The sequence below is a fragment of the Tachysurus vachellii genome, chromosome 14 (genome assembly GCF_030014155.1).
Source record: "Tachysurus vachellii isolate PV-2020 chromosome 14, HZAU_Pvac_v1, whole genome shotgun sequence".
Classification (NCBI taxonomy): Eukaryota; Metazoa; Chordata; class Actinopteri; order Siluriformes; family Bagridae; genus Tachysurus; species Tachysurus vachellii.
The window spans coordinates 16,857,066-16,882,290 of NC_083473.1; the positions used below are offsets into that span (position 1 = coordinate 16,857,066).

At 41.5% G+C, this 25,225-nt stretch overlaps 1 protein-coding gene across 3 annotated transcripts; it reads left to right on the top strand.

Moving 5' to 3' along the window:
- The first annotated feature begins 358 nt into the window (after positions 1 to 358).
- On the top strand, positions 359 to 23,410 carry LOC132857545 (von Willebrand factor A domain-containing protein 5A-like). 3 transcript variants are annotated; one of them, XM_060887544.1, is made up of 22 exons: positions 359 to 376; positions 461 to 553; positions 8,315 to 8,517; positions 8,638 to 8,860; positions 9,048 to 9,214; positions 10,799 to 10,913; positions 11,140 to 11,315; positions 11,415 to 11,503; positions 11,896 to 12,040; positions 12,118 to 12,197; positions 13,001 to 13,115; positions 13,331 to 13,480; positions 13,631 to 13,740; positions 14,452 to 14,669; positions 14,842 to 14,874; positions 16,630 to 16,674; positions 17,747 to 17,797; positions 18,189 to 18,236; positions 21,256 to 21,282; positions 21,437 to 21,576; positions 22,589 to 22,712; positions 22,836 to 23,410. In XM_060887544.1, the coding sequence occupies exons 2-22, from the start codon at positions 517 to 519 to the stop codon at positions 22,919 to 22,921; spliced, it is 2,382 nt and encodes a 793-aa protein (XP_060743527.1). In that variant the 5' UTR covers positions 359 to 376; positions 461 to 516; the 3' UTR covers positions 22,922 to 23,410. The 3 variants fall into 3 exon arrangements, with proteins under 3 accessions (XP_060743527.1, XP_060743529.1, XP_060743528.1); XM_060887546.1 differs by lacking the exon at positions 359 to 376 and having other exon boundaries at positions 394 to 553; positions 22,842 to 23,410; XM_060887545.1 differs by lacking the exon at positions 359 to 376 and having other exon boundaries at positions 394 to 553; positions 16,630 to 16,650.
- Positions 23,411 to 25,225: the final 1,815 nt, after the last annotated feature.

Genomic DNA, 25,225 nt, shown 5'->3' on the forward strand with positions numbered 1-25,225 from the left:
ATCATTGTATATATGTATATATACATATTGGTATATACACATCATTACTATAAACTAAGCCTCTTACTCTTTTGGCTTTGGAACTGTGGAAAGCCAAAAGAGTCAGAGGCTTAGTTTATAGTCATGTGTATATACATATATACAATGATGAATTGAAACATAGGTAGAAGTTATTCATTTTGTCAAGCTTGAAGAGACTTTACGGAAAACGCTGGACTGCAGCCTGACTTCCTACTGGAGGTCAGGCTGCAGTCCAGCGTTTTCCGTAAAGTCTCTTCAAGCTTGTGACGGACAAAATTCCCGTCTGCAGCTTTAATTTCACCCTGCTGCAGGTGTCTACTGACGGGAAACTGTTAGCTATTTCTGCTCTTTAACGGTCAGTTTCGTGTTAATGTTTATTCGTTTTTCTTACGTGAGATACTCGGCGTGTAATGTAATCTAATCCCACGTTGATAAACAGGTTTATTTTTTGGGATTTAACCTCAGAAGTGTGTAAAGATTCACAAGAGCAACAAAATGAACTGTGGCCTGCTGACAAACAAGAATGAACCAGGTAGTGTGTTGTTTTTATTGTTTTATTACAATTTCTTTTAACGAATCAAAATCACTGACTCACTCACTCACCGACTCACTCACAGTAACCACTTTATTCATAACATTTATCCCGATTCATTCAACAAAATTAAACGTTCATGTTTTCAAGCTTGTACTCTTTGTGTACTGCTTGCTGTTGATATCTTTAACCGTTGAAATGTTTATAAACTGCGTCATAGTGAAACTTCATGTACACATACATCTAATTGTATTGTCTGGATGTCTAGTTGTGTGCGCATAACGTATGACACAATTAAAATGTAAATGTAAATCCTCTATAGTTTACATTTGAACGTACACAGAAAGATGTCAGGCAGGTTGTAGTGTGAGGTTAAACTATGGGGCGTGACTGAATTTGGAAATTACGTCACAGTCCATCAAGAGCAACAGAGTCAGGAGTCAGAATGAGTTCATACTATTTCAAAACTCAATGGTCTCCACTGCAGATTGTATTGTTTTTCAGGAAGAGACTGATCTCGATCATACCAAAACAAATATTTATTGGTAAACTAATAATTGACACAATTGTCTTTTCAAGCACTTTTCTTAGTCATCGACTGTGACTGATCAGAATCAGAATACGAATCAGAATCAGGTTTATTGGCCTGTTTACACACAAGGAATTTGGTTCCAGCTGTTTGTGACTCTCAAAAGTACAGACATAAATAACATTATACTATACAAGACAAGATAATAAAAACTATACAAGATAAAGCAGCCGATGTGATATGATATAGACAGTATGAGTATTAAATATCAGTACAGAATATATGACATCAGTTATGTACATAAAGTGTGAGAAGTGCAGGGTAGTGCAAATAACAGATTGTGTAATATTTTGCGTTTGTCAGTTTGATGACTGACAGTCCTGATAATGCAGTACTTATAGATGTGAAGCAGGGAATATAATTATGGTGAGTTGTTAATCAGTGTGATTGTTTGGAAAAAGAAACAATAGGTTACTTTCGTAACCCCGGTTCTCTGAAACATCGAGTGGAGAGATCCACCTGTGGGAAGGGCATCCGTTCCTGACTTCTACAGAAGCATCCAATTGCACCAAGTCTGGCTTGATAGACAGGAGCGCGTGCCAAAGGCAGGTAAGGTAACGCCCCTTAGCCGAGTGCATAATGCACCTGCACGCGCTACCTTTCCTCAGTGAGCATATTCGCTTCTCGCAGCAGGCGGGGCAAACTTGGTGGATCTCTCCACTTGATGTTTCAGAGAACCGGGGTTACGAAAGTAACCTATTGTTCTCTTTCATCATCTCGTGTTCGAGATCCACCTATGGGAGATATAGACAACTCCCCGGTTGCCCAATACACTCACAGCGAGGCCCTGTAAGCCAGAGGACGGCCAAAAAGGTGGTGCTCGGCACGTCACAAAGCACAGACATAACATACGGCGCGGGGTAAACAACCCAGCCAAAGAAAAACACGACATGTTGCAACATGCATGTTAGAACCCCGCTGATGTCCAACAAGCGAGCCGCCTGCAGGAAAAAAACATGTATATAAACATGTGAATGGACCAACCTGGGCGTCAGGAGAGGGGGAGACTATATGCTTGAAACATGCATAACCAAGCCGGGCAGACAGGGTTGAAAGGAGTGCGGGTCTAGTAGCACGGGGCTACGAAAAGCCCACACTTAAGACCGCATGAGCCACCGTGGTACGGGTAACATCAAGCCGGTAGTGCCTGACAAAGGTGTGCGGAGAGGACCAGCTCGCAGCAGCACAAATGTCCTGCAGAGGCACTCCCCCAAACAGAGCCCAAGAAGCAGCCAAGCCTCTAGTGGAGTGAGCTCTGAGGCCTCCTGGGGGCTGCAAGCCCCCAGATTCATACGCTAAGAAGATGGCTCCCACAAGCCAGCGAGAGAGGCGTTGCTTAGAGATGGGTTTCCCCGTGTTCGGCGGGGCACAAAAGACGAAGAGCTGGTCGCTCCTCCGAAAAGAGTTAGTCCTGTCCATATACGCCCGTAGGGCACGCACAGGGCACAAATCATTCAACCTCTGATCCTCCGCAGAAGAAAAGGGAGGATTGTGAAAAGCGGAGAGCTCAATCACACCAACAGAGAAGGCTGGAAAGCACTTAGGCATGAAGGCCGGGTTAGGCCTAAGCAAAACCTTATCTCCACAGAGCGAGAATTTGGTGCACGAGGAATGAACCGAGAGCGCATGCAAATCACTGACACGTTTGGCGGAAGCCAAAGCCAGGAGCAGAGCTGTCTTGAAGGACAGCAGCTTGAGGGAGATATCCCCCAGGGGCTCAAAAGGCTGTTGGGCCAGCACCTCCAGCACCATGGAGAGATCTTAATCCGGGACCACACTTTTGGTGACCGGCGCAGCGCGCGCCCTTCATAAATCTACAGACAAGGGGGTGCTGTCCCACCGTAGTGTCGCCGGCGTGACACGCAGTGATAGCCGCCAAGTAGACCTTAATCGTCAAAAAGTTTCTGCCACGATCGATAAGGTCCTGCAAAAAACCCAGAATATCAGTATCAGCGACGGAGCACAGATACGAAACGAGCGGGCGCTCCTCGCACCACTCCTCAAACACACGCATTTGCAATCATAGAGCGAACGTGTGGAAGAGGCCCTGGCATCCTGAATAGTGGCAATAACACGTGGGGGAAGCCCCATAGTATCAGAGACAAACCCTGTACAGCGACCCTGGCCAGAGTCGGAGATATCAGGCAGAGCGGAGGGAAAGCGAAGAGTAGCGCGCTGGGCCACGGATGAGCCAGAGCGTCCACGCCGAGGGGGGCGTCCTCGTCCCGAAGCGAGAAGAACATAGGACAGTGGGCATTTTCGTGCGAGGCGAAGAGATTGACAGCAGCCTGGCCGAACCTCTCCCAAAGCAACCTCACTATCTGAGGGTGGAGCCGCCACTCTCCGTAGAGCGGGGTTCCCCCTCGACAAAAGGTCTGCACCCCTATTCAAAAAGCCCGGGACGTGAGTCGCCCGTAACGACAGGAAATGCCGTGCGCTCCACACCAACAGCTTGTGAGCCAAAGCGTGAAGCTTGGAGGAGCACATGCCGCCTTGGCGGTTGATATGTACTACAGCTGTCATATTGTCGCAACGCACCAGCACATGATGTCCCCGCAGGCGGGGCAAGAAATGCTTTAGAGCCTTCAACACAGTGAGGAGCTCTAAGTAATTTATATGGGCTGAATGCAGTGAGTCCGGCCACACACCATTCACTGATCTGCCCTCTTGAGTGGCTCCCCACCCTGTCAAAGAGGCATCTGTCGTTACCACTTTCCGCAGCACGATCGCCCGGAGAGGGGTCCCATGCGCGTAAAACTCCGCAGCTCTCCAGTGGCGCAGCGCAGTCATGCACGCGCGCGTCACAGTGACATAGCGGCAAAGATCGCATAACGGGCTGAGACGAAGGGACAAAATCCACTTCATGAAAGCCCTCATTCTCAGAAGACCCAAGACAAGAGGCAAGACATGGATAGCCGAAGCCATAAGACCTGCAATCTGAGACATGTGCGATACTGTATCCGCATTCCTTCCCTGAACCGCACGAGACAGTTCATGAATGAAGAAATGCGATTCCGTGACAGGCGCGTGCGCATCGTAACGGAATTCTGCTCCAAGCCCAAGAATATAACTTCCTGAGCGGGAGTGAAATTGCTCTTTGACACATTGACTCTGAAACTGAGCGCAGCGACGTGTGAGAGCACAGGAGCAGTGTTTTGAATCACTTTCTCTCTCGAATAGGCTATAATAAGCCAATCGTCTATAAAAGCCAAGATCCTGAGACCCACTACAACTCGAATCGCTCCCTTCCGGAAGAGATGAGATTTCGTCTGTCAGAATGAGGTCGGAGCTCTGGTCCGTGTGGGACCAGACCACTCCGTTGAACCGCGGGGGTGATTTGGTAAACTGAAGTCTGTAACCCCATGTGACTGTGAATCACCCAATCGGGGGCTGAGACCGACAGCCAGGCCATCACGTGACTCCCGAGCGGCCCCATCACGTGACTCCCCGGGACGCCGGGAGCCGATCCGGCCGGATCGTTCATTAATGACGCAACGGCGCCCTCCAGTGGCAAAACCAGAGAAGTTTTAATTTTTTTGTGGAAAACTGGGGCCGTAGCCTTTATTGAAACTGTGAGAGGAGTGTGAAGGGGGGTGTTTGGTGACACTGCTTCTGCACTCAATCCCACGTCCTTCCCCACTGGAACAGGGGAACGCACTCCGGACGACACGGGGAACAGTGAAGCCTGTGCGGAACAAAGAACAACCCTCGCCTGCGAGGGGGGGCTGACCTCGCCGAAAGAGAACCTCCGTCTTTTGGACGGGGGAACCTGGAGGGTAGAACAGGTGTCCGGGGGGCTGGCTGCCCATGAACACGGACCGAAAACCCCCTGTGGCCGAACATCAGGTCGGCCGCTTTCGAAGGGGCGGGGTTGGGAGACTTCCTAGCCGCGGCTGCGGCGAAGGACACCTTACCCCAGGGCCTAGTGGTTGGTGCGGGGGGCCCGCTCTGCTGAGCCTGTGGTTCCCCACGGGGTTTGTTGGTCCTGCCCGTGTAGTGGGACTGGTGTCCCGCAGCAGGAGCGTTAGGCGGCCGCCCAGATGGCGTCTGGTGCTGCGCCGGCTTCCTAGGAAGACACAGCTTGAAAGCCTCGTCCTCCTTCTTCTTATCGTGGCAGCGCTGCTGCATCAGTGCAATGGCCGGGCCGAAAAGAGCTTGGCCCGTCTCAACAGGTGCTCCCGCAATGCGACGCTTCTCACTATAGGGGAGACCGGATAGATTAAGCCACAGCGCGCGTTCCCTGACCACCGACAAAGCCATAGAGCGCCCGCTCGCCTGGACAGCTTGGCGGGCATTGCGGAGAACGAGGTCATTGACCGTGACAACCTCCTTCCAGAGATCGGGCGACGTCGACCCACTCTCCAGTTGTTGACCCAAATCAAGCAGGAGTTCAGCCTGATACGCAGACAACAGCGAGGAGACATTGAGAGCTCGGATAGAAAGAGCCGAGGCTTTATATGAAGCCTGATGAATCGACGCGGAGAAGCGATCCATCTTGCCCGGGAGGACGGGCTTGGGTGGGGCGAGCAGCCCGCCCTGAGATGGGTTAAGGTGTCTGGCGATGGAAGGCTTGATCACGGGGGATCGCCCATGCCCAGACCCGCCATATCCTTCACCTCAAGCCCCGCGAGACCGTGTTTTCAAGTCAAGCGGATCACCCCAGCAATGTCTCATGTGTTTAGCACACGCAGGGAGGACTGGCAGAAGCTGCTTCCTCGGGCCGGCAGGAGGCCCCAGAAGCATTCAGGAGAGCCGGCCAACGGATGTTGAGCCGCGCGGCAGCGCGCTCACAAAGCTCCAGCAGTACTGATTGAGGCGGGGCGGAGGGAGCCTGAGGGACCGCGGGAGACGGGATGGCTTCCTCGTCATCCAAGCCATCGAGAAGGCCCGCCTCGACCTCGTCCCCGGAACCTGCCGGTCCGTCGGGGAAACAGTCGTCGGCCGGTAGCAAATCCTCAAACTGGGAAGGACACATGTCGGCCCAGTCAGAGGAAGTAGCAGCAGCGTCGTCTTTTTCCCCCTCCGAGTCGGACAGCCCGAAATCGACACACTGGGCAGCGGCCGTTTTGAGCCTGCGACGCAGGAGCTTTATTGGGAGCGCCAGACAATGGCTACAGTTCTCCGGGCGGCGATGAGCGTGCCGCACGCGGCCGGGCAGGCTCGCGATAGGCCGTCCACCAGAGTAACTGGTGCCGCTTTAGAAAGCGCCATGGAAAAAGAAAAAAAGGCAGTGGGTAGCTTGCGAAGCTAACCTGGCTGAGGACGAGCACATCCGGCGGAGGCTGATTAGCCAATATGTCCTCCTAAAGACAGCAAGTGCAGTCCAAAAAACCAGGGAGCTGTGAGGTAGGAGCAGAAGTCGCGAGAAGCGAATGTTAACTGAGGAAAGGTAGCGCGTGCAGGTGCATTATGCACTCGGGTTATGCACTCGGGTAGCACCTGCCAGAATTGAGGAACTGAAAGAGGTTGTGTCCAGGGTGTGATGGGTCAGTAGTGATTTTTCCTGCCTGGCTGATGACAACACTAATACTCTCACCCCAACACTGATTGATACACACACACACACATAATCAACTGTATGGACTGCAATGACCCACACCAAATACACAATCTTCCAATTTTACATCCATGTCCACAGCACCATCATATCAAACTGTTCACATGCTGTTTAGCACACTGTTTTTGCTCTTTGCACATGCTGTCTTACATTTCAGTCGATTGCTGTTTTACACAATACTTTACAATACCTCATATAGCTGCTGCTATAATACTGTGTTCATTCCAGTATTTCTGCACACACAATATTGTTTGAACATACAGTATTTACTGGTCGGTGCTGTTTTTTGTGTATTGTCTTGTGTAGTGTCTTTTGTGTATTGTCTTGTATTTTTTGTTTGCACTGTCTTTTGTCCTGCACGGTTTTTTTTGTCTTGTCTTGCACTGTTTGCACCAGGTTGCACAGATGCACTTTATGCGGCTAGGACTAACTTACTAAGTCCTTAGCTCTGTCTTTGTTTTATGTAGCACCTTGGTCCTGGAGAAATATTCTCATTTCACTGTGTTCAGCTATATAAGGTTGAAATTACAATAAAAACTTCCTGACTTGACTTCTGTGCAAAGCATCGGAAATGCAGTTCAAACTAATATTTTGATTTTATTTGAATTTTGGCAGGTTTCAGGTAGATTTCTGCAATGCAATTTCAAATGCATTTTACTCTCACTCACTCACTCATTTTCTACCGCTTATCCAAACTACCTTGGGTCACGGGGAGCCTGTGCCTATCTCAGGCGTCATCGGGCATCAAGGCAGGATACACCCTGGACGGAGTGCCAACCCATCGCAGGGCGCACACACACTCTAATTCACTCACGCAATCACACACTACGGACAATTTTCCAGTGATGCCAATCAAACTACCATGCATGTCTTTGGACCGGGTGAGGAAACCGGAGTACCCGGAGGAAACCCCCGAGGCACGGGGAGAATATGCAAACTCCACACACGCAAGGCGGAGGCGGGAATCGAACCCCCAACCCTGGAGGTGTGAGGCGAACGTGCTAACCACTAAGCCACCGTGCCCCCCAATGCATTTTACTTTTCCTTGAAATTTCTCAGAGGTTTATGTTCTGTAAACAAAAATGCAGTAACAATTGGCATTTCATTTTTTTATTTGTATATTTCACAATGAAACAATTTGCAATTTGCAAACAGATCAGCCAGAGAAAACAACAGCATTTGTCACAGTTGATAGAGCTGGAAAGTAAATCCCCAAAACAAATGTCAGTGAGGTCATCAGCAAATTCCACAGAACAGGGCTGAAGTTATAACAGTCCTCCAGAGATGCCTGAAATACCTGATCTATTGTCTTATACTCATACTCATATTTTGACTTCAATCTGTCTTCAGTGTATAGAGAAAACAAACGGGTTATTCCATGTTTTTGTATGTCAGTGGATTTAATAGTATCATGTAGCATAAATGATAAAACACACAGTGGTTGAACTGATGTGTAACTGCAATTTGCAAAATGCAAAATGCAAAATGTTTTTTTGGGTTTAAAACATCTAGCTTTTATTGATGACTGATTTTTGTATTAATGTCTTCTTTCAGGAAAAACATAAAATGTGATATGAACTGTAACCTCAGTCATCTTTGTATGTTTTCTGTTCAGTTCCACTAAAGAACATCGAGGTGGATCTGCAGGTTCAGGGGCATGTAGCGACAGTGACCTCCACCCTGAAGTATATAAACGAGGAAGATAACACCCTGGAAGCAGTGTTTGTCTTCCCCATGCCTTCAGGAGCTGCTCTCTGCCATTTCAGTGCCAAGATTGCAGATCAGGAGATAGTGGCTGAGGTGCAGGAGAAACAGGAGGCGAGTAAAACAATAGTTTTACCCGTAGACAGGTTAACAGTAATAATGAATGTAGGTGGACAACATGGCTGATGCTCGGTGGGAATGTAACTTTAACACATGTATGTTGTCCTGGGTCAGGCGCGGGAGCAGTACGATGATGCACTGAGTTCAGGTGAACAGGCATTTCTGTTGGAGGAGAGTGAGGAGTCTGCGGACGTGTTCAGGCTCAGTGTGGGCTCTCTGCCTCCACACCAGAGTGCCGCTGTCACCTTCATCTATATCATTGAACTGAGTGTGCAGGCTGACCATTCACTGCAGTTCTGTCTGCCTGCAGTACTCAACCCTCGCTACACACCAGCTGGTATTAAACACACAAATACACACACAGCCAGCAGAAACAACTTACTGTCACTTACTAAACATACCTTACTGAAATATATCTGACACACTTTACTGTCACATCTCAGTGTAACGATACAAATACCTAGCTAAATGGATCATCCTTCATGTGAATGAATCATATAATCTGTTGTGTGTTTTATTTTCAGGTACAGGGGGTGGTATAGTCTCAGAGATAACATCAAGTTCCACTGGTATCCCCTACTCCCTCTCTTTTACTGCACACATAAACTCTCCAAACCCCATCACTAAAGTGGAGTCCAAATGTCCTCTAGAGCCTCTGATGTTCGTCAACACAGACCACACCAAGGCAAAGGTGTGTGTGTGTGTGTAAGAGCCCGCGTGCGAGAGAGTGCGCGCGTACGAGAGAGTGCGCGCGTGTGAGAGTGAGAGAGTGCATATGTCTGTGTCTATACAGAGCTATAAAGTTTAAAGGTATAATGATGAACTAAATCTGTTTGATGAATCAATTTGATCTTGATTGATTCAGTGATTTATCAGTGGGTGTATTGTACAAACACATGTAGTCACCTAACAGCTTTTCTTTGGTGTAACCCTTGTCAAGACTATATTCAATACAATTAGTATTCAGTAGCTCAAGACTTTATTCAATATAATTCATTTCAATTCAATTTATTTGTATAGCACTTTTAGCAATTCACATTGTCTCAAAGCAGCTTTACAGATAATAAATATAAAAATAAATAAATACATAAATTTGAAGTTTAAAATTAATTTATAAATATTAATTTAAAATGTAAAATACTTTATATCTATTCCTAATGAGCAAGCTGGAATGACTGCCTGTTCCTTCTGCTTCCAACATGTTGACTACAAGAACTGAGACAGACACACACACACACACACACAGGATACACTGCTTCTTGGCAACAATATTCCTTAATGGCAGTGGCTTCTTTCAGCAGATTTTGACTTGGCCTCCATTACCCCCAGTGCTCAAGCTGATCAAACATCTGTGGGAAGTCCTGGACAATCAAAAGATATTTAGAATAAACCAAAGGCATTTTTGAAACATGTTCTGTGGCCTGATGAAGTAAAGATGTCACTGTGCCTCCCCACGCCTGCCCATATTGGGAGTAGCACCACTTCCAGGGCATCAGCCATTTCATGCTTCCCTGCACTATTTAACACTCCGTTGACAAGCTTTCCTTTGCCATGTATTCTCAGTTTGCCTTGTGCTCCTGTCTAGTCCTCCCGCCTTTATTCCTGTTCCTGATCTGCCTTGTTCGACCCTGACTTTTTTTCCGTAGTTGTTTTTGCCTGCCCTGTATTACTTCATTATCGATATTTGGATTACACAGTTTGCCTGTGCTAAGGATCACAGGACTGTTTGACCCTGTTCACCTGTGTCTTGGATTATTGGACTGTCTGTTATATTGAACTCTGCCACCCCTGTATTGTGCCAGCTTCCATTATTCAATTCAGTGCAGCCTTGTATTTAGGCCCTTGTGTGCCATCCCTGACAAATAATGGAACTCTTTAGCCACAATCACCAAAGAAGAAAACAGAGCAGCCTTTGATTGATGGAGCATCTTTCCAACTCAGAACCGATCTACTTTGCTTTAAAGTTGTGTGGCAACTGGTTGCACAAAAACATTGCACAGGTGGATGGATGGAAGAATGGGTTCCACAAAATTTCACATTTTGGAAGCTTCAGTCAAAAAACAGAAACATTTAAACCAACTAGAAACAACATTGAGAAACGCAAGCTGGAGCTTTTGGAATGTCCCTCACTATCCCCTGACTGGATCCTATACACACACACACACCAAAGGATGTCTTTTATTATTATTATTATTATTATTATTATTATTATTATTATTATTATTCATTGTTCTTCATTTTTTATCAGAACACTGAGTCTTGTGTGTGTGTTTAGGTAAGTCTTGGTGCAGGTCACATGTTTGATCGAGATGTCGAGCTGTATCTATATTATCAGAATCCCCATCAGCTCACTGCTATAGTGGAGGCTGGAGCTCCTGCAGCAGAGTCAGGTACAATTTCACAAATCTGTTCCCTAAACTATAATACAAGGAAAAACACACTGTTTATGGATCCAGACAATTTTGAGCCTCTTTGGAAAAGTACTACTGCTAAAAGTAGAATAAACACACAGTCTATTTTGGTTGGTCATTAGTTTCTTGGTCATTGGTTCATAGTTTCTTCTTTTCTTACTTTTGTTTCATTACAATTCTGTTGATTTTTTTTTTCTCTTTTTAGGATCTCTCATGGGAGATCCAGTGGTCATGGTCAGTTTCTATCCAGAGTTCCCTGAGTCAGTGATGTCCTCCATGTCGACGTGTGGTGAGTTTGTGTTTGTTATGGACAGATCTGGCAGTATGTCCTGTAATATGCATAATGGACCAGGTGCACAGGGACGCATCGACTGTGCCAGGGTAAGACTTAACACTTAACTTAACAGTAACACTTCTTTTCTTTCTTTTTTTGCCGTGTGAACTAAGAATAACACTGACTGTGTGTAATGATGTGTTTAGGACACTCTTCTCCTGCTACTGAAGAGTCTCCCCATGGACTGTTACTTCAACATCTATGGCTTTGGCTCTCACTATAGTTCCTTCTTCCCGTGAGTTCAAATCACATGAAGCAGTGAATAGGTCCTATTTTTGTCACTAATGAGATACACCAATGGATGAAATGAAAGGATGAAGGGCTGGGTGGTATAAACAAGTAGCTTTGCTTCCTTCCAGGTCTTGATTTTGAGCTCAGGTTTCTGTCCCTGTAGTGACAAGTTTCTCATGTTCATGTTTTTTCTCTGGGTTTTTCCAACCTCCCAGAACATGGTAGTTGATATATAGACAAAGCCTACATTTAGGCCCTAGGAGTGGCGTTTCATCCTGGTTGTGGTTTCACCTCATGCCCAGTGTTGTAACTGACCTGGAGTGAGTGAGTATGTGAGAGTGATACAGAGCAGGTTAGCTAATTTGTTGTGTCTGCTGTATGTTTCTCTGATTTTAGTCAAAGTGTGCAGTACAATCAGGACACTATGGAGCAGGCGGTGCAGAAGGTAAAGGAGATGCAAGCAGACATGGGGGGCACAGAGATTCTGCCAGCTTTGGAACACATTTACAAGCAGCCTTGCATCTCCAACCACCCAAGACAGGTAATATTATTCTTTATCCACAGTGAGAAATTTTCAAGGGAGCTCGTCTTTAAATTTCTCTCTCTCTCTCTTTTCAGCTCTTCATATTTACAGACGGTGAAGTAGGAAACACCAAAGATGTTCTTCACTGTGTCAAGAGCAATGCTGATCTCCACAGGCATGTGCTGTTTAAATCTTAAAACATTCATAATGCAGAACTGAATATCTAATAGTTTACATATGGAAAGCATTTCAATTATTCCTAATACATAATAGCTAACTGAGTTGTACAAATATTTTATTATTTTATTTTATGAGAATTAACATTAGATTTTCAGAAGGATGGAGCAAAATAGTTTAAACCACAATAAAGTGGACCAGATATTAACATAAAAAAAGGAAAATGTATCACACCACAACACTGTCAGTTTCTTTATTCCAATTAGTCAGCTGTTGATTAGCTTTGGCTGTAATACTGGGAAAATGATAGATTTTTTATAATTATTATAATGTATATAATTTTAGACTGTTAGTAGCGCTTAATACCAGTTTTCCTCTCACTACTTGTGTGCATGTCTGCGTGTGTGCGCTTGTGCCAATGTGTGTGCATGCGTGTATGTGTGCGTAAGTATGTGTGTGAATGTGCATGTGCGAGGGTGTGCACGTGTGTGAGCGAGTGTGTGTTTGTTTGCATCCTCCAGTTTAACTCATTTTTGTACATCTGAGAGTTTAATAGTAATCTTTTCCGGAGTAACAGCTTAATCTAAGGGACTTGTATAACAGAAGCAAATATTCAGCCCTAAAAATAACTGAATTTATTATTGGAGTTATTATTTACCAGTGTAAATAGCAATGTAACCGTTGCTATGGTGTTTTAAAGTTCTCCTCTGATCTAAATGACTCATAAAGGATATAATATAATCCACTCCTTTAAATATATAATAATATAATATAATATACTCCAATCCACTGTTTAAACAGATGCTTCTCATTTGGGATTGGTGAAGGTGCAAGTTCTGAACTCATTACAGGATTGGCTGAGAACAGCTGTGGCCACGCCCAGTTCATCACAGGAACTGATCGCATGCAGGCCAAAGTAAGACTGGTTTCTGCTCAAATAATATTAGTTAATAGTCATTATAGTGTCATTCAAATGATGTGATGTTTGTCAATTATGTCATTTACAGAATGTACAGATAATTCTGCATGTTCTGGGTCTCATGTTTCCACTGACAAACAGATGAGAGCTTTATTGGGAAATCTTACTACATTTCACACTTTTTATTGAACGTCTTTCATTCCCAATGCTAGGTAATGCAGTCTCTTCGCTATGCTTTACAACCAGCAGTGACTGATATCACTGAGGACTGGTTTGGATTGTCTTTCTCTCATCTGAGCCCCCAAATTAAATCACTGTTCCATGGTCAAAGAGCACTGATTTATGCCCAGTTGAAAGGAAAGGTGAAAATGTAAACTTATTTCACTCTATGAATTTGCAATGATTTATGCAGAATTTTATAAATGGTTAAACTCAAACATTTGTTTATATTGTGGTTCTCCTACAAGAACATGACTGGATCTTTTAGTAATCACTGTTCACTCCGTCCCTAGGAATGTCAGAACCCAGATGCTAAGGGAAAAATATCAGTGCATTATCGCCTGGGGGGTCAAGAGGTCACAAACAGTGTTGACTTCTTCCTGAAGCCTGTCGAGAACACAGGGTAAGTGCCTGGTGTACTCTCTAACACTTCTTACATTTACAGCATTTAGCAGACATCCTTATCCCATTTATAACTGTGAGCATCTGAGGGTTAAGGGCCTTGCTCATGGGCCCAGCAGTGGCAGCTTGGTGGTACTGGGATTTGAACCCACAACCTTCTAATCAGTAGTCCAACACCTTGATCACTGAGCCACAACTTTCCATATGACTGCACAATAAACCCTGGCTGGGTGTCTTTAGCTGTCATACTCATAATAGTAATAAATATCAGCTTTACAGTACTCAGTGTTAGTTTAGTGCAATAAGATGAACCAACCACCAGTTTATGGAGGATTTCAGTCAAAACTGTGTGTGTTTGTGTACGTACGTGTGTGTGTGTGTGTGTGTGTGTGTGTGTGTGTGTGTGTGTCAGGACTCTGCCCGGACTTTGGCCATGTGCCTTTTGTTTATGTTTCTTGTTCACGTGTCTGCCCTGCCCTTGTCTCTTCCTGCCCATTTCTGCACACCTGTTCCTCATGTTTCTGATTGTCTTGTCTATTTATTTGAGCCGCGTTGCCTTGTGCAGCGCGGAATCCTCTGATGTCCTTGTCTGCTGTTGTCTACGTCCTGTTTCGTGTTTTTTAAGTTAATAAATCCTGTTTTGTTTAGCTGTCCTGCATTTGGGTCCATTTTTATCCCGCGCCCATGACAGTGTGTATGTGTGTGAGTACAGGATGGCCATCCACAGGCTTGGTGCTCGCTCTCTGATCCGTTCTCTGGAAAGAGACGAGAGGGTTGATGGAGCTGATAAAGATGCTCTGAAGGCCAGAGTGGTGAAACTGAGTAAGCAGTGTGGAGTGAGCAGCTCACACACAGCCTTCATAGCTGTTCATAAGGGCAACAAACAAGCTGTGAAGGGGCCGCTGGAGAAGAGGAGAATTCATACCCCGAGTCAGTATTCTTCTTCTTTATTTTGTAACTGCAATATAACATTTCTCTACATACTGTATACAAAAACATTACTTTGATCAGCATCCACAGTTTTAGTGCTTTTATGCGTAAAATCACATTATACAGAACACACAGAGAAACTAACATCCTGTTTTTCTTTATATACTTACAGTGCTGATGGCGTGTCCAATGATGTATTGTTCTGGTAAGTAACAGCAGTTCAGTAATTATTAACCAAATTAAGGTAGAAATAACATACGAGTGGGTGTGGTGATGTTACAGGAAGAAAATTGTAATTACAATTACAATTTCTTTATTTTGACAAAAACTAAAATTTAAAATGAGCAAAACTAAATAGTTTTATAAGCATAGATTTCTGAGCCAAAAAAAAGTGCACAACCTAAAAAACACAAATACAGTACACAAGGTGTGACTCCACTAAGGAGACTCACCAGACAGTAAGCATATAGTACCACCATGTAAATATATATTTATATTTGTGTTTTTTTTTTGTTTGTTTGGTTTTAGATGTTGAGATATAAATAAAGTATAACAATTTATTTTTGATGCCACACAACTACTGTATATTGAGTTTTTGTCTTGTTATTGTTACTCTATACAGCAGGTTTCACAGGTACGGTGCTAAACATTATTTAATTTATATTTAAAGAAATTCCAAATGAATGAATTCCAACAGTGACGTGTGATGTGGCTCAACATATATTTAAGTTTGAAGCTCTTCTACCTTTGTTAACATAACAGTAGTGGTAATAATAATAAGATGATGAAGAATCTGACTGATGCAACTGATGTGATTTTAATCTTTTACATTGTAAAGTGTTCTTATTTTTAGTTTTAATTATAAAATAGACTTTAAAAATGTACTGTACTTAAGTAGAAATTTCACGTATCTGTACTTTACTTCGCTATTTAAATTTGTCAACTTTCACTTTTACTCCACTACATTTCCTATGTTTACTTTTACTCCGCTATATTTCCACTAAGCATCTTCGTTACTCGTTACTACAAAATAAAATCAGAAGAAATGTGTGCAACTGCAATAAGGGAGGTTTGGCAAATCACTGCTCCTAGATTGCATTACGCAGCTCCGCACGCTCTATTTCAGCGTAATGTTGCTAAAGGAGGCGGAAGCACAACTGAAACCGCCATGGACGCACCTACTGGAGGATCTCCCGTTATCGTAGACCAGGGGTGGCCAACCAGTCAGAGACCAAGAGCCACGTTTTTTACTGTGTTACCGCAAAGAGCCACATCATACACATGGGCACACATGATCATCACCTTTTTTTCCCTGCCATTTTGAGAGTGAACTTGACAAATTGTTTACTCTAATGATCCTGCTCCTCCTGGGAAACTTTGAGGTGTTTTCATCCCACTCACATGCGCGTTTGACAAAAATACCGTATTGAACTCAAGCAAAGCAAACACGCCCCTGTCGTAGACGACCACCCCGAAGATAGTGGTGAACAGGGTGAAGAAGATAAAGTTATACACCCGTGGCCGTATTTGCAAGAAATGTTTCTGTACATTGGAAAGAAAGATTCTTCCTACCGGATGAAGTGCCTCTTATGCCTACCGAAAATCACTGAAATTTTACTTTTTACTTTTACTTCAAATACTTAAGTACATTAAATATCAGAAAATTACTTTTGATACTTAAGTATAGTATATATATCAGATACTTTAAGACTTTTACTTGAGTAATATTCTAAAAGGTAACTTTCACTTCTACCAAAGTCTTTTTCTAGTACGATGCTTGTACTTTTATTAAAGTATTGCTTTCTAGCACTTTATACAACACTGTTACTATATTGAGTTTCTGGATGCTTGTGCTTAATGCTACAGATCCACTCCTCTAAATCCAGTCCTTTAATTTTTCTGTACTTTTTAGAAAGCACATGAATAATCTAACATTATCTTATTGTTTATTTCATTACAGCGTTTGCTCCACCAATGCTTGGTATGTCCTGTGCAAAATCCATTGGTTAGTTGATGTTAATGTCTTATTTTATACATCAAGCTTTAAGTTCCATCCGCCATTGTGCAGTACATTCCATGATGAGAAAATGAAGCACATGATTAATGAGGAAGATTTGTTTGTTTGTTTATTTATTTGCTTCTACATAGACAGGTCTTTATTTCCAATGTGCAAGTTATCAAATAGAATAGTTTGTAATTCTTACACTACACAGTAATATTCATACACATCAAAATGTGCAATTACATCAAGGGCCACATTTAAACAGCAGTGTCGTGAAGACGGAACAGAGCAGACCCAAACGCAGGATAGCATAAATGAACAGGGTTTAATGACAGAACACAAAACAGGAACACAGACTCGAGATGGGACTAAACAGAACTAAGACCACAGTAGATGCCGCGCTGCACAAAGCAACGCGGCACAGTTAAATACAAAAAGAAAATGACACAATAAGGATCAGGTGTGATGACAGGGAGGAGCAGACGAAGGTGGGGCAGACATGTGACGAGAAACGTAAACAAACGCACGTGGCCAGAGTCCGGGCAGAGTCCTTACAAGCAGAGTCTTAAAGAGATTATTTTTCTACATTTATTAAAATATGGATTAATAGTAAATTCTAAATGTATAACACTGAGTGTTTAGGATTATATTAACATATTCAGATTAGAAGTTCTTTTACCTTTGTCAAGCTATACATACTGTAACAGTAATAACAATAATAATATTATTATTATTATTATTATTAATAATAATAATAATAATAATAATAATAATAATAATAATAATAATAATAGTAATAATCCGACTGGGGCAACTGATGTGATTTAATCTTTTACACTGTAAAGTGTTCTTATTTTCAAAAATGTAAAGTTTACAGAAATTAATATTTTTTTTTCTATTTGTTAAAGTATGAAAATTTATTTCTAATGCAACTCTACAACAGTATATTGAGTTTATATATGCTTGTGCTTAATTCTACACATCCAGTCCTCTAAAAGGTTTATTTTAATTTTTCTGTACTTTTTAGAAAGCACATGAATAATCTAACATTATCTTATTGTTTATTTCATTACAGCGTTTGCTCCACCAATGCCAATGCTTGGTGTGCCCTGTGCAGACTCCCTTGGTTAGTTGATGTTAATATCTTATTTTATACATCAAACTTTAAGTTGTCATTATTTCCATCTGCCAGTGTGCAGTACATTCCATGATGAGAAAATGAAGCACATGATTAATGAGGAAGATTTGTTTGTTTGTTTATTTGTTTGCTTCTACATAGACAGGCCTTTATTTCCAATTATCAAATATAATAGTTTGTAATTCTTACACTACACAGCACAATTCATACACATCCAAACATGCAATTACATCAAGGGCCACATTCAAACAGCAGAGTCTTAAAGAGATTATTTTTCTACATTTATTAAAATATTGATTAATAATAATTAACTTTTTTGTAAACATTGCAGAAAGCAGATGAATAATCTAACACTATCTTATTGTTTACCTCATTACAGCGTTTCTTGATGCAGCAATGGCTGGTGGGCTCTGTACAGACTCCCTTGGTGAGTTAATGTTAATATCTTATTTTATACATCAAGCTTTAGTCAAGTTTAAGTTAAATTTAATAGTTTGTAATTCTTACATTACACAGCACAATTCATACACATCAATTCAACGGAATTCAATGCTGCATCATGGCTCATTTGTTGGGAAGTAGTGTCTCAATGTCTTTTGCACAAACACACCAATTTAATGGCTCGGCGCAGGTGCATGATTAAAATAGCTAGAAGACTGCTTCCTGAGTTCAGTCGAAATGCCACCCCAAGCAGGCAACTGCCATTTTTCCTGTACATTCATGCCAAGGTATCAGCGTCCTGGGGGAATCCCTATACTGCCCGTCTTTTTTCTCCGGCCAGATCTAATTATTTAGCCATTTTAGGGCTTGAAAATCGTGGGAATGCTCACAAGCTATTTCTCCCCCAAGTTGCTCATTTAGAGGAAGCCTGCGCTCCCTTCATTGTGGGGAAGGCCTACAGTACATGGCAGCAGGCAAAAGGCAGTGGTCGTCCTGCACACCCTGGGTCCTATATTAATTGGGATTAAAGACAGAGAGAGAACCTTTTTTCTGGATTCCTCCATTTTCCTTTTGGCCTGTATGACGTTGCAGCTGAGTACTGTCACTGACAGGCACCAGGGGTGAAGTGCCAGTCTGCAGCATTTATGGAATTTCTCTCTCGCCACTGTAATAAGCCTGGGCTGTCTTACTAGTCAGAGTGTGCAACGATCAAGTCCACCTAATTCTAGTGGCTCCTTGTTGGCCTGCTCGAGTTTGGATGGTGGATCTAGTCTGTCCCCTATACAGCACTCTATGGAAGATTCCTGACAGGAAAGATATTCTCTCTCAGCCGCAAGGGGCAATCCTACACCCCCACATGTGGAAGAATTGTGGAAGCTCTTGGTTTGGCCCCCGACGGGGACCAGTTCCTAGATGCAAGCCTCTCATCTGAGGCGATAGAGACTATTGAATGCTAGGGCTTTCTCCACTAGAAGTCAGTATGAGCTGAAGTGGAGGCTTTTTTGCCTCTGGTTCGGTCAGCACTGTCAGGACCCAGTTCACTGCCTGGTCAGTACAGTGCTGGAGTTTCTGCAGTCTCATCTTTCTCTGAGCCTGTCCTCCTGTTAATTTTTTACCTGAATTTGACTGCAAAGTCGTTGGGAGGCTTGCCAACATACTAGAATGCTTCTAATAGGTAAAAGAAAAGTAAGCTGGACTAAGTTCAGGGGAAAAGTGTTTATTGAAGATGTCTGGAACTTAACCCAAAGATACTGTCTGTGTGACCAGACTTTATACCTGGTAACAAATGGCCTTCAAACAATAGACAGATTAAGACCGTTAGGCAGTTAGGACCTTCTACTGGAAAACTTACAATGGACACTACAGAGGGGCCACCCTGTGTATTGATCAGTTGATTGCTTTACAGGCACAATGTATTCAGCCATTTGGTTCCCCCTTTACAGTTATATGTTAATTACAGGTGAGGCACATGAACATCAGACATTGATTAAATATGAATGTCAGGCGTTGATCATGCATGAAAGAACTAGATACACAATCCTTCAGCCCTCTACTTTAAAAGTGTACAAGGCAGCCATTGCTGCAAACCACGAACCTGTATTCGGGACCTTCTTGGGTAGACAAGGGCCTCCTGATCTTTTGTTTTCTGCATGGTGCCAGATGGCTGAGGACATCCTGCAGACTGTGCCTTCCTTCCTGGGACCTCTCTGGGGTCCTAGAAAGACTGCTGGAAGCTCCCTTTGAGCCCATAGTGAGCCTTTGAGAAGTTTCTGACCCTGAAGAAAGCTCTGCCCTTTGCCTTGGCCTCCCTTAAAAGAGTGGGAGATCTGCATGCCCTATCAGTCACCCCCCACCTGCTTAGAATTTGCCCGTGGCATGTCAATGGCTATCCATTAGTGCTTCATATCTGAGCCAAATAAATTAAATTGACAAATTGGCATGTGCACACAGAGCTTCAGACACAACTTTCCAGTGAGATATTCCAATAGCATCAGCCGTGCCACAGCATCACGTTCCCTTCTCAGGGAACCGGGTTAAATACATAACCTGGTTTAGTTCTTTTAGTTCCTGAAAAGTCAAAATATTGATTGTTGAATATAACTAATATATTTTTTCCCCACTTTTACTTTTTTCAACTGATTTTATTTTCACTGTGTTGGTGGATTTCTTCAAGTAGATGAGTGTAAGTGTACACCCTCTGGATATCTCGGTATTGAATTTGAATAGAATAAAGAGATTATATTGTGTGAATGTTTAATCAAGTTTAATTGGTGAGCTGTTCAATTCTCAATGCATTTAAGTAATTGGTCAAATTAGATAAGAAATAAAAGCCAACAGGATGTGCAGTTAGAGAAAAATAAACAATGTTGAAGTGAAATGACCCAACACAAAGTGTACAGTCTTTACCTAAAGTGGATTATTGTCTGATAACAAAGCACCAGCCTCAAAGTAGTTTATTCCTTATATGGTGCAACAATTTGCCAAAAGTTACAATTATGTTTGAATAAAATTTTACATTGACCATTTGGAGTTCCACAAGAGTTCTCACTGGTACGGTAATTCTCAGTAATACAACAAAAACAAGAAACAGCTTGTTGTATTCCAGATGCATCAGAAAGCCCAAATTTCTGTCCTGAAGCCTTGCCATGTTAGAAAACTGGCTGTTACAAAGCTCAGAAATCCTGGTGTTGTCAGTTGGCCACCATGTAAGTCGATAATATTAAGTCAATAATTCAACAACTACTTTTAGATTAAGAATTCAACAGCTCTGTTGTATAAAACTATACTGTTCAGTTTACTTTTAGCTTTAAATAGACAATTTTTTTTAAGTCAAAATAGAAATATAGAACATGCTGGACAATTATTTTTAGATGATAATCATTTATTCTGTGGTTATTATAGTGCTATAGTGGTAGGATTGTTTTAAAACTGGTGTGATTCATACTTTTAAATGGTAATAGTTCTGAAATGTTTGTGTTAAAGCTAAAATTGTTTCATTGCTTTAGGTGATGCAGGATCTGACACAAGCCCAGGTAATGTTCAGTAGTAATTCAACATCTCCCTGGTGCTATATGTGAATGCTGGTGTTTTTAATGAACCTTTCTGTTTTTTATTACTAGTTCTTAGGGAGATGAATGTGTTTGTATGTCTATACTGATCTATCTGTTTATATTATTGTCTCTGTAGAAACTTCAGGGACTCCAAAGGACTTACTGATGGAGCTCATCTCTCTCCAGAAGGCTTCAGGTTGCTGGGAAATTGGGTCTTCACTTGCAGAGGTGTTTGGGAGAACAGAAAAAGAGCTGATCGAGAAGATTCCTGCACAGGTTTTTACACATTAAATATCTCTAATGTGTGAACCCAAAGTAAATTTACCATTGAAGCCTTAATCAATACTGTTTTTTTTTTCTTACTTTAAGCTTAAATTATGTAATTTCAATTACTTTTTTCTTTATTTTTCTTCACTTGAAATGCATCATGGTAGTGTACAGAGGCAAAATGATGAAAATTGTCTTGCTGTACAGATACTTATGGACCCAACTGTACAGTTCCGTCCAAAAGTATTGGACCATTAAGGACAATTCTATTGCTTTTGCTATACACTGAAAACATTTGGGTACAATGAGACAATATTTGATCTTAGATCAGAATTCCTGATACTTGCATCTAAATGCCACAAGATGCAAAACTCTCCTCAGCAGAAGGTCAGACTGGAGTTCACAAAGATTTACGTATTCTCAAAATTGTCATTGTACAGCAAAAAAATAATAATAATTGGCCTTGCTGTTCCTTTCGGAAAGGCTAAAAACAAGAAAGATAGAAAGTACACAGTTACTTCTGTTTAGAACTTGCTATATAAACTAAAACAAATAAAATTGACTTTGTCTGATATATCAGTTCTAATATAAATATATATTTTTAAGTTTTTTTTTTTTACTTATTTTTTTAAGCTATATCTTTGCACTGATCTAGTTTATCTCAGCTGATGCATGATGTTCTCTCACATTCTCATAGTATGAATATTACTCTGATATATTAAGTAAATATTAAGTCTGATGGCTTGAGATACGACATGGTTAAGCGGGTTGGTTTGGGTAGATAAGGACGGGACGCCCTTACTGAGGTCTCTCATTTTGTACAACAAAACACAAGCCCTTACAATGCAGCAGACTTTTGCTATATGTAGATTAGCGAGAACAAAACCTGAATGTATTCTAATTTATTTCTCAACTATATGTGAAAATAGTTAAAGGGACTTTATTCATTCACTCATTCATGTATATTGACATCGCTTTATCCTTCATTGGTGTTAGTTTCCTATTTGTTTTTTGTGTACAGGTGAAGCCAGATGTCTGGGCTACACTTCTTGCTTTGATTTGGTTGCACGGCTTTAAGATCGATGCTCAGGTTGAGTGGCAGTTTTTGGCCCTGAAGGCAGTGTCATGGATCCGCAGTCAGAAAGGTAAATTCTACATTTCATCACTTCATCAGTTGAACTTTGGAATGAAACAAACAAAACATATTTTGATTAAGATGTTTGCTTGATTGATGTTGATGATGATGATGATGATGATGATTGTGTAAGTTTCAGTGGTCAACCAGACAGAGTGTGTACAGGCAGGAAATGCTCTTCTGGGATGTCAGGTTAAAGAAGACACTCTTGGCCTTTGAAGACTTTATCCTTCTACAGCATCCACTTCAGTTCAATTCAGTTCAAGTTTATCTGTATGGCGCTTTTTACATTGTCATTACATTTACATTTTTTACATTACATTGTCTCAGCAGCTTCAACCCTTTAAAAGAGCTTTAATTAGCATGCCTTTACATATATGCTAATGATGTCCGGATAAACGATAGATAATCTTTTAAATATTTGTCTCTCAATGGCAAAGCATTTCATTTAAATGCAAGAGCTACATGGTGAAGGTAATATATATAATATACACACACATATATACAGTATGTGTGTGTGGGGCGGTGTCCTGATCTAGTGGTTATTGAGGTATCTAACCGTCACAGCCATGTCTGACGAGACAAGTGCAGTGTAATTTCTAAATGCTTTTCTCTAAAGTTTTACATTGTTTAAATACTGGTTTCAAATATTTTGGTGTGATAAAGCTTATATTATGACTATAAATATTAAAGGTATTAAGCACCCAGTTTACGTTCTTTGTAAAGTTACTTTCTCTTAAATGGTTCAAACCTGTCAACAATCTCGTGTTTTCATAAAGATTTTAAAATGAGTTAATTCACAGTAGACATTATTCCAAAAAATAATTCTAAAACTGGATCTTTCTCTGTAGTTTGTCATCTGTATGTTATTAGAGCACTGAAACAACACCTGTGGGTGCAGCAGATCATGGAGGTGAACAGCGGTTTCCTCCAGACACCATGGAAAGTTCCAAATACATAAATCTAACATGGTAACACAATTAAAAAGAGCAGTAACGTTATCATGTGGTGTGTTAACATATTAAAATCACTGGGGCGAAATAAAAAGCTTTAACATTTTATGACCTTGGTAGTCGGGTGCCATACATCAGTGTTGTCTCAGGTTACACAAAACTGTCCAACACAAGTAAAAACATCCTTATGTCTTCAGCATCCATCCATCCATCCATTTTCTACCGCTTATCCGGTGTAGAAAAAGAAATTCATGCATTTTAGAGAATTTCTTTAGAGAGAATCTTTATCAGGTGGACAATAATTTTTTATATGGTTGATACTGATGTAAAAGATATAAATGGTTGATTCCATGGAGAATATTTATCATATATTAAATGAAATGAACATTTAAAAACTGTTCTGCTTTTTTTATTGTTTCAGATTACATTTTGTATGACAATGTAAACCAAATCAAGACTTAAAAGAATCAAATGATAGTAGGAAAGCCTTTGATTTGTGAAAGTGTTTAAGAAAATGACAGTAAATGTTGGTGTGTATGGGGGATGTGAAACCTCAGGGGCTTTTCAGCACATTCAAAACAATCAACCAAACCATCGGAAATGTAACCCATAAGCAGGCCGTCACCAGTTCATGGTTTACATGTTCACATGGTTTACATGTTCACACCTTTTTGTTCTTGCAAACATGGGAAATAAGAGCACTTGTTAATCTACATTTGTTTTTATAATGTCTGTGGAACTGCAGAGTTGCAACACTTATGTGGTTATTGGCAGGAAATGCTGTGGAAAGATGCTAACGTGGGAAATTTCTCTTTAAGAAGAAAGTGCTCTTTAACCCGCTGCATGCCTGTAGTGATCTAAACAAAAATCTTTTGTTCTTATTCAAATTCAAAAATGTAGCTGATGATACAAACTCAAGTACAATTTATTATGTTGGTAAATCAATTATGTATTAATAATTAAAGTTAATACACATGATATGATAAGATAAGATAAGATAAGATAAGATAAGATAAGATAAGATAAGATAAGATAAGATAGGATAAGATAAGATATACCTTTATTTGTCCCACAATGGGGAAATTTCTCTTTTACAGCAGCAAAGAGAAAGAATGCAAATATATAAAAGAATAGAGACTAAAGAATATGTGATAAATACACATTCAAAAAGAGACTTTGATTTCAGGATTTTATATAAAATATATATAATAAATTGCCAGTCTTCATTAAGAACAGTCTGTTTAAATTTGATAGTTGATGTTAACATTATGAAACATGATAAAAAAAATAAAAATTTTGCGAACACCTTTTGTCTTGAGACCAATTTGCTTGCATCAGTAAACCGAACAGTTTGTTGACTTAATTTATTTAGACATTTTCAAGTTAGATTAAAATGTTTTTGTCATTTTGTTTTGATTCAATTTTCTCACTGCTTATCTTTTCAGTCACGTCTTTAAGAATGGCCTTAACAAATTATAAGCATGGAAATGGGTCAGCAAGAAGCTGTGATGCACTGTAGCTCTCTAAACCTTGTCCATGACACAGAACACATTCACCGATTCTCCTTCCT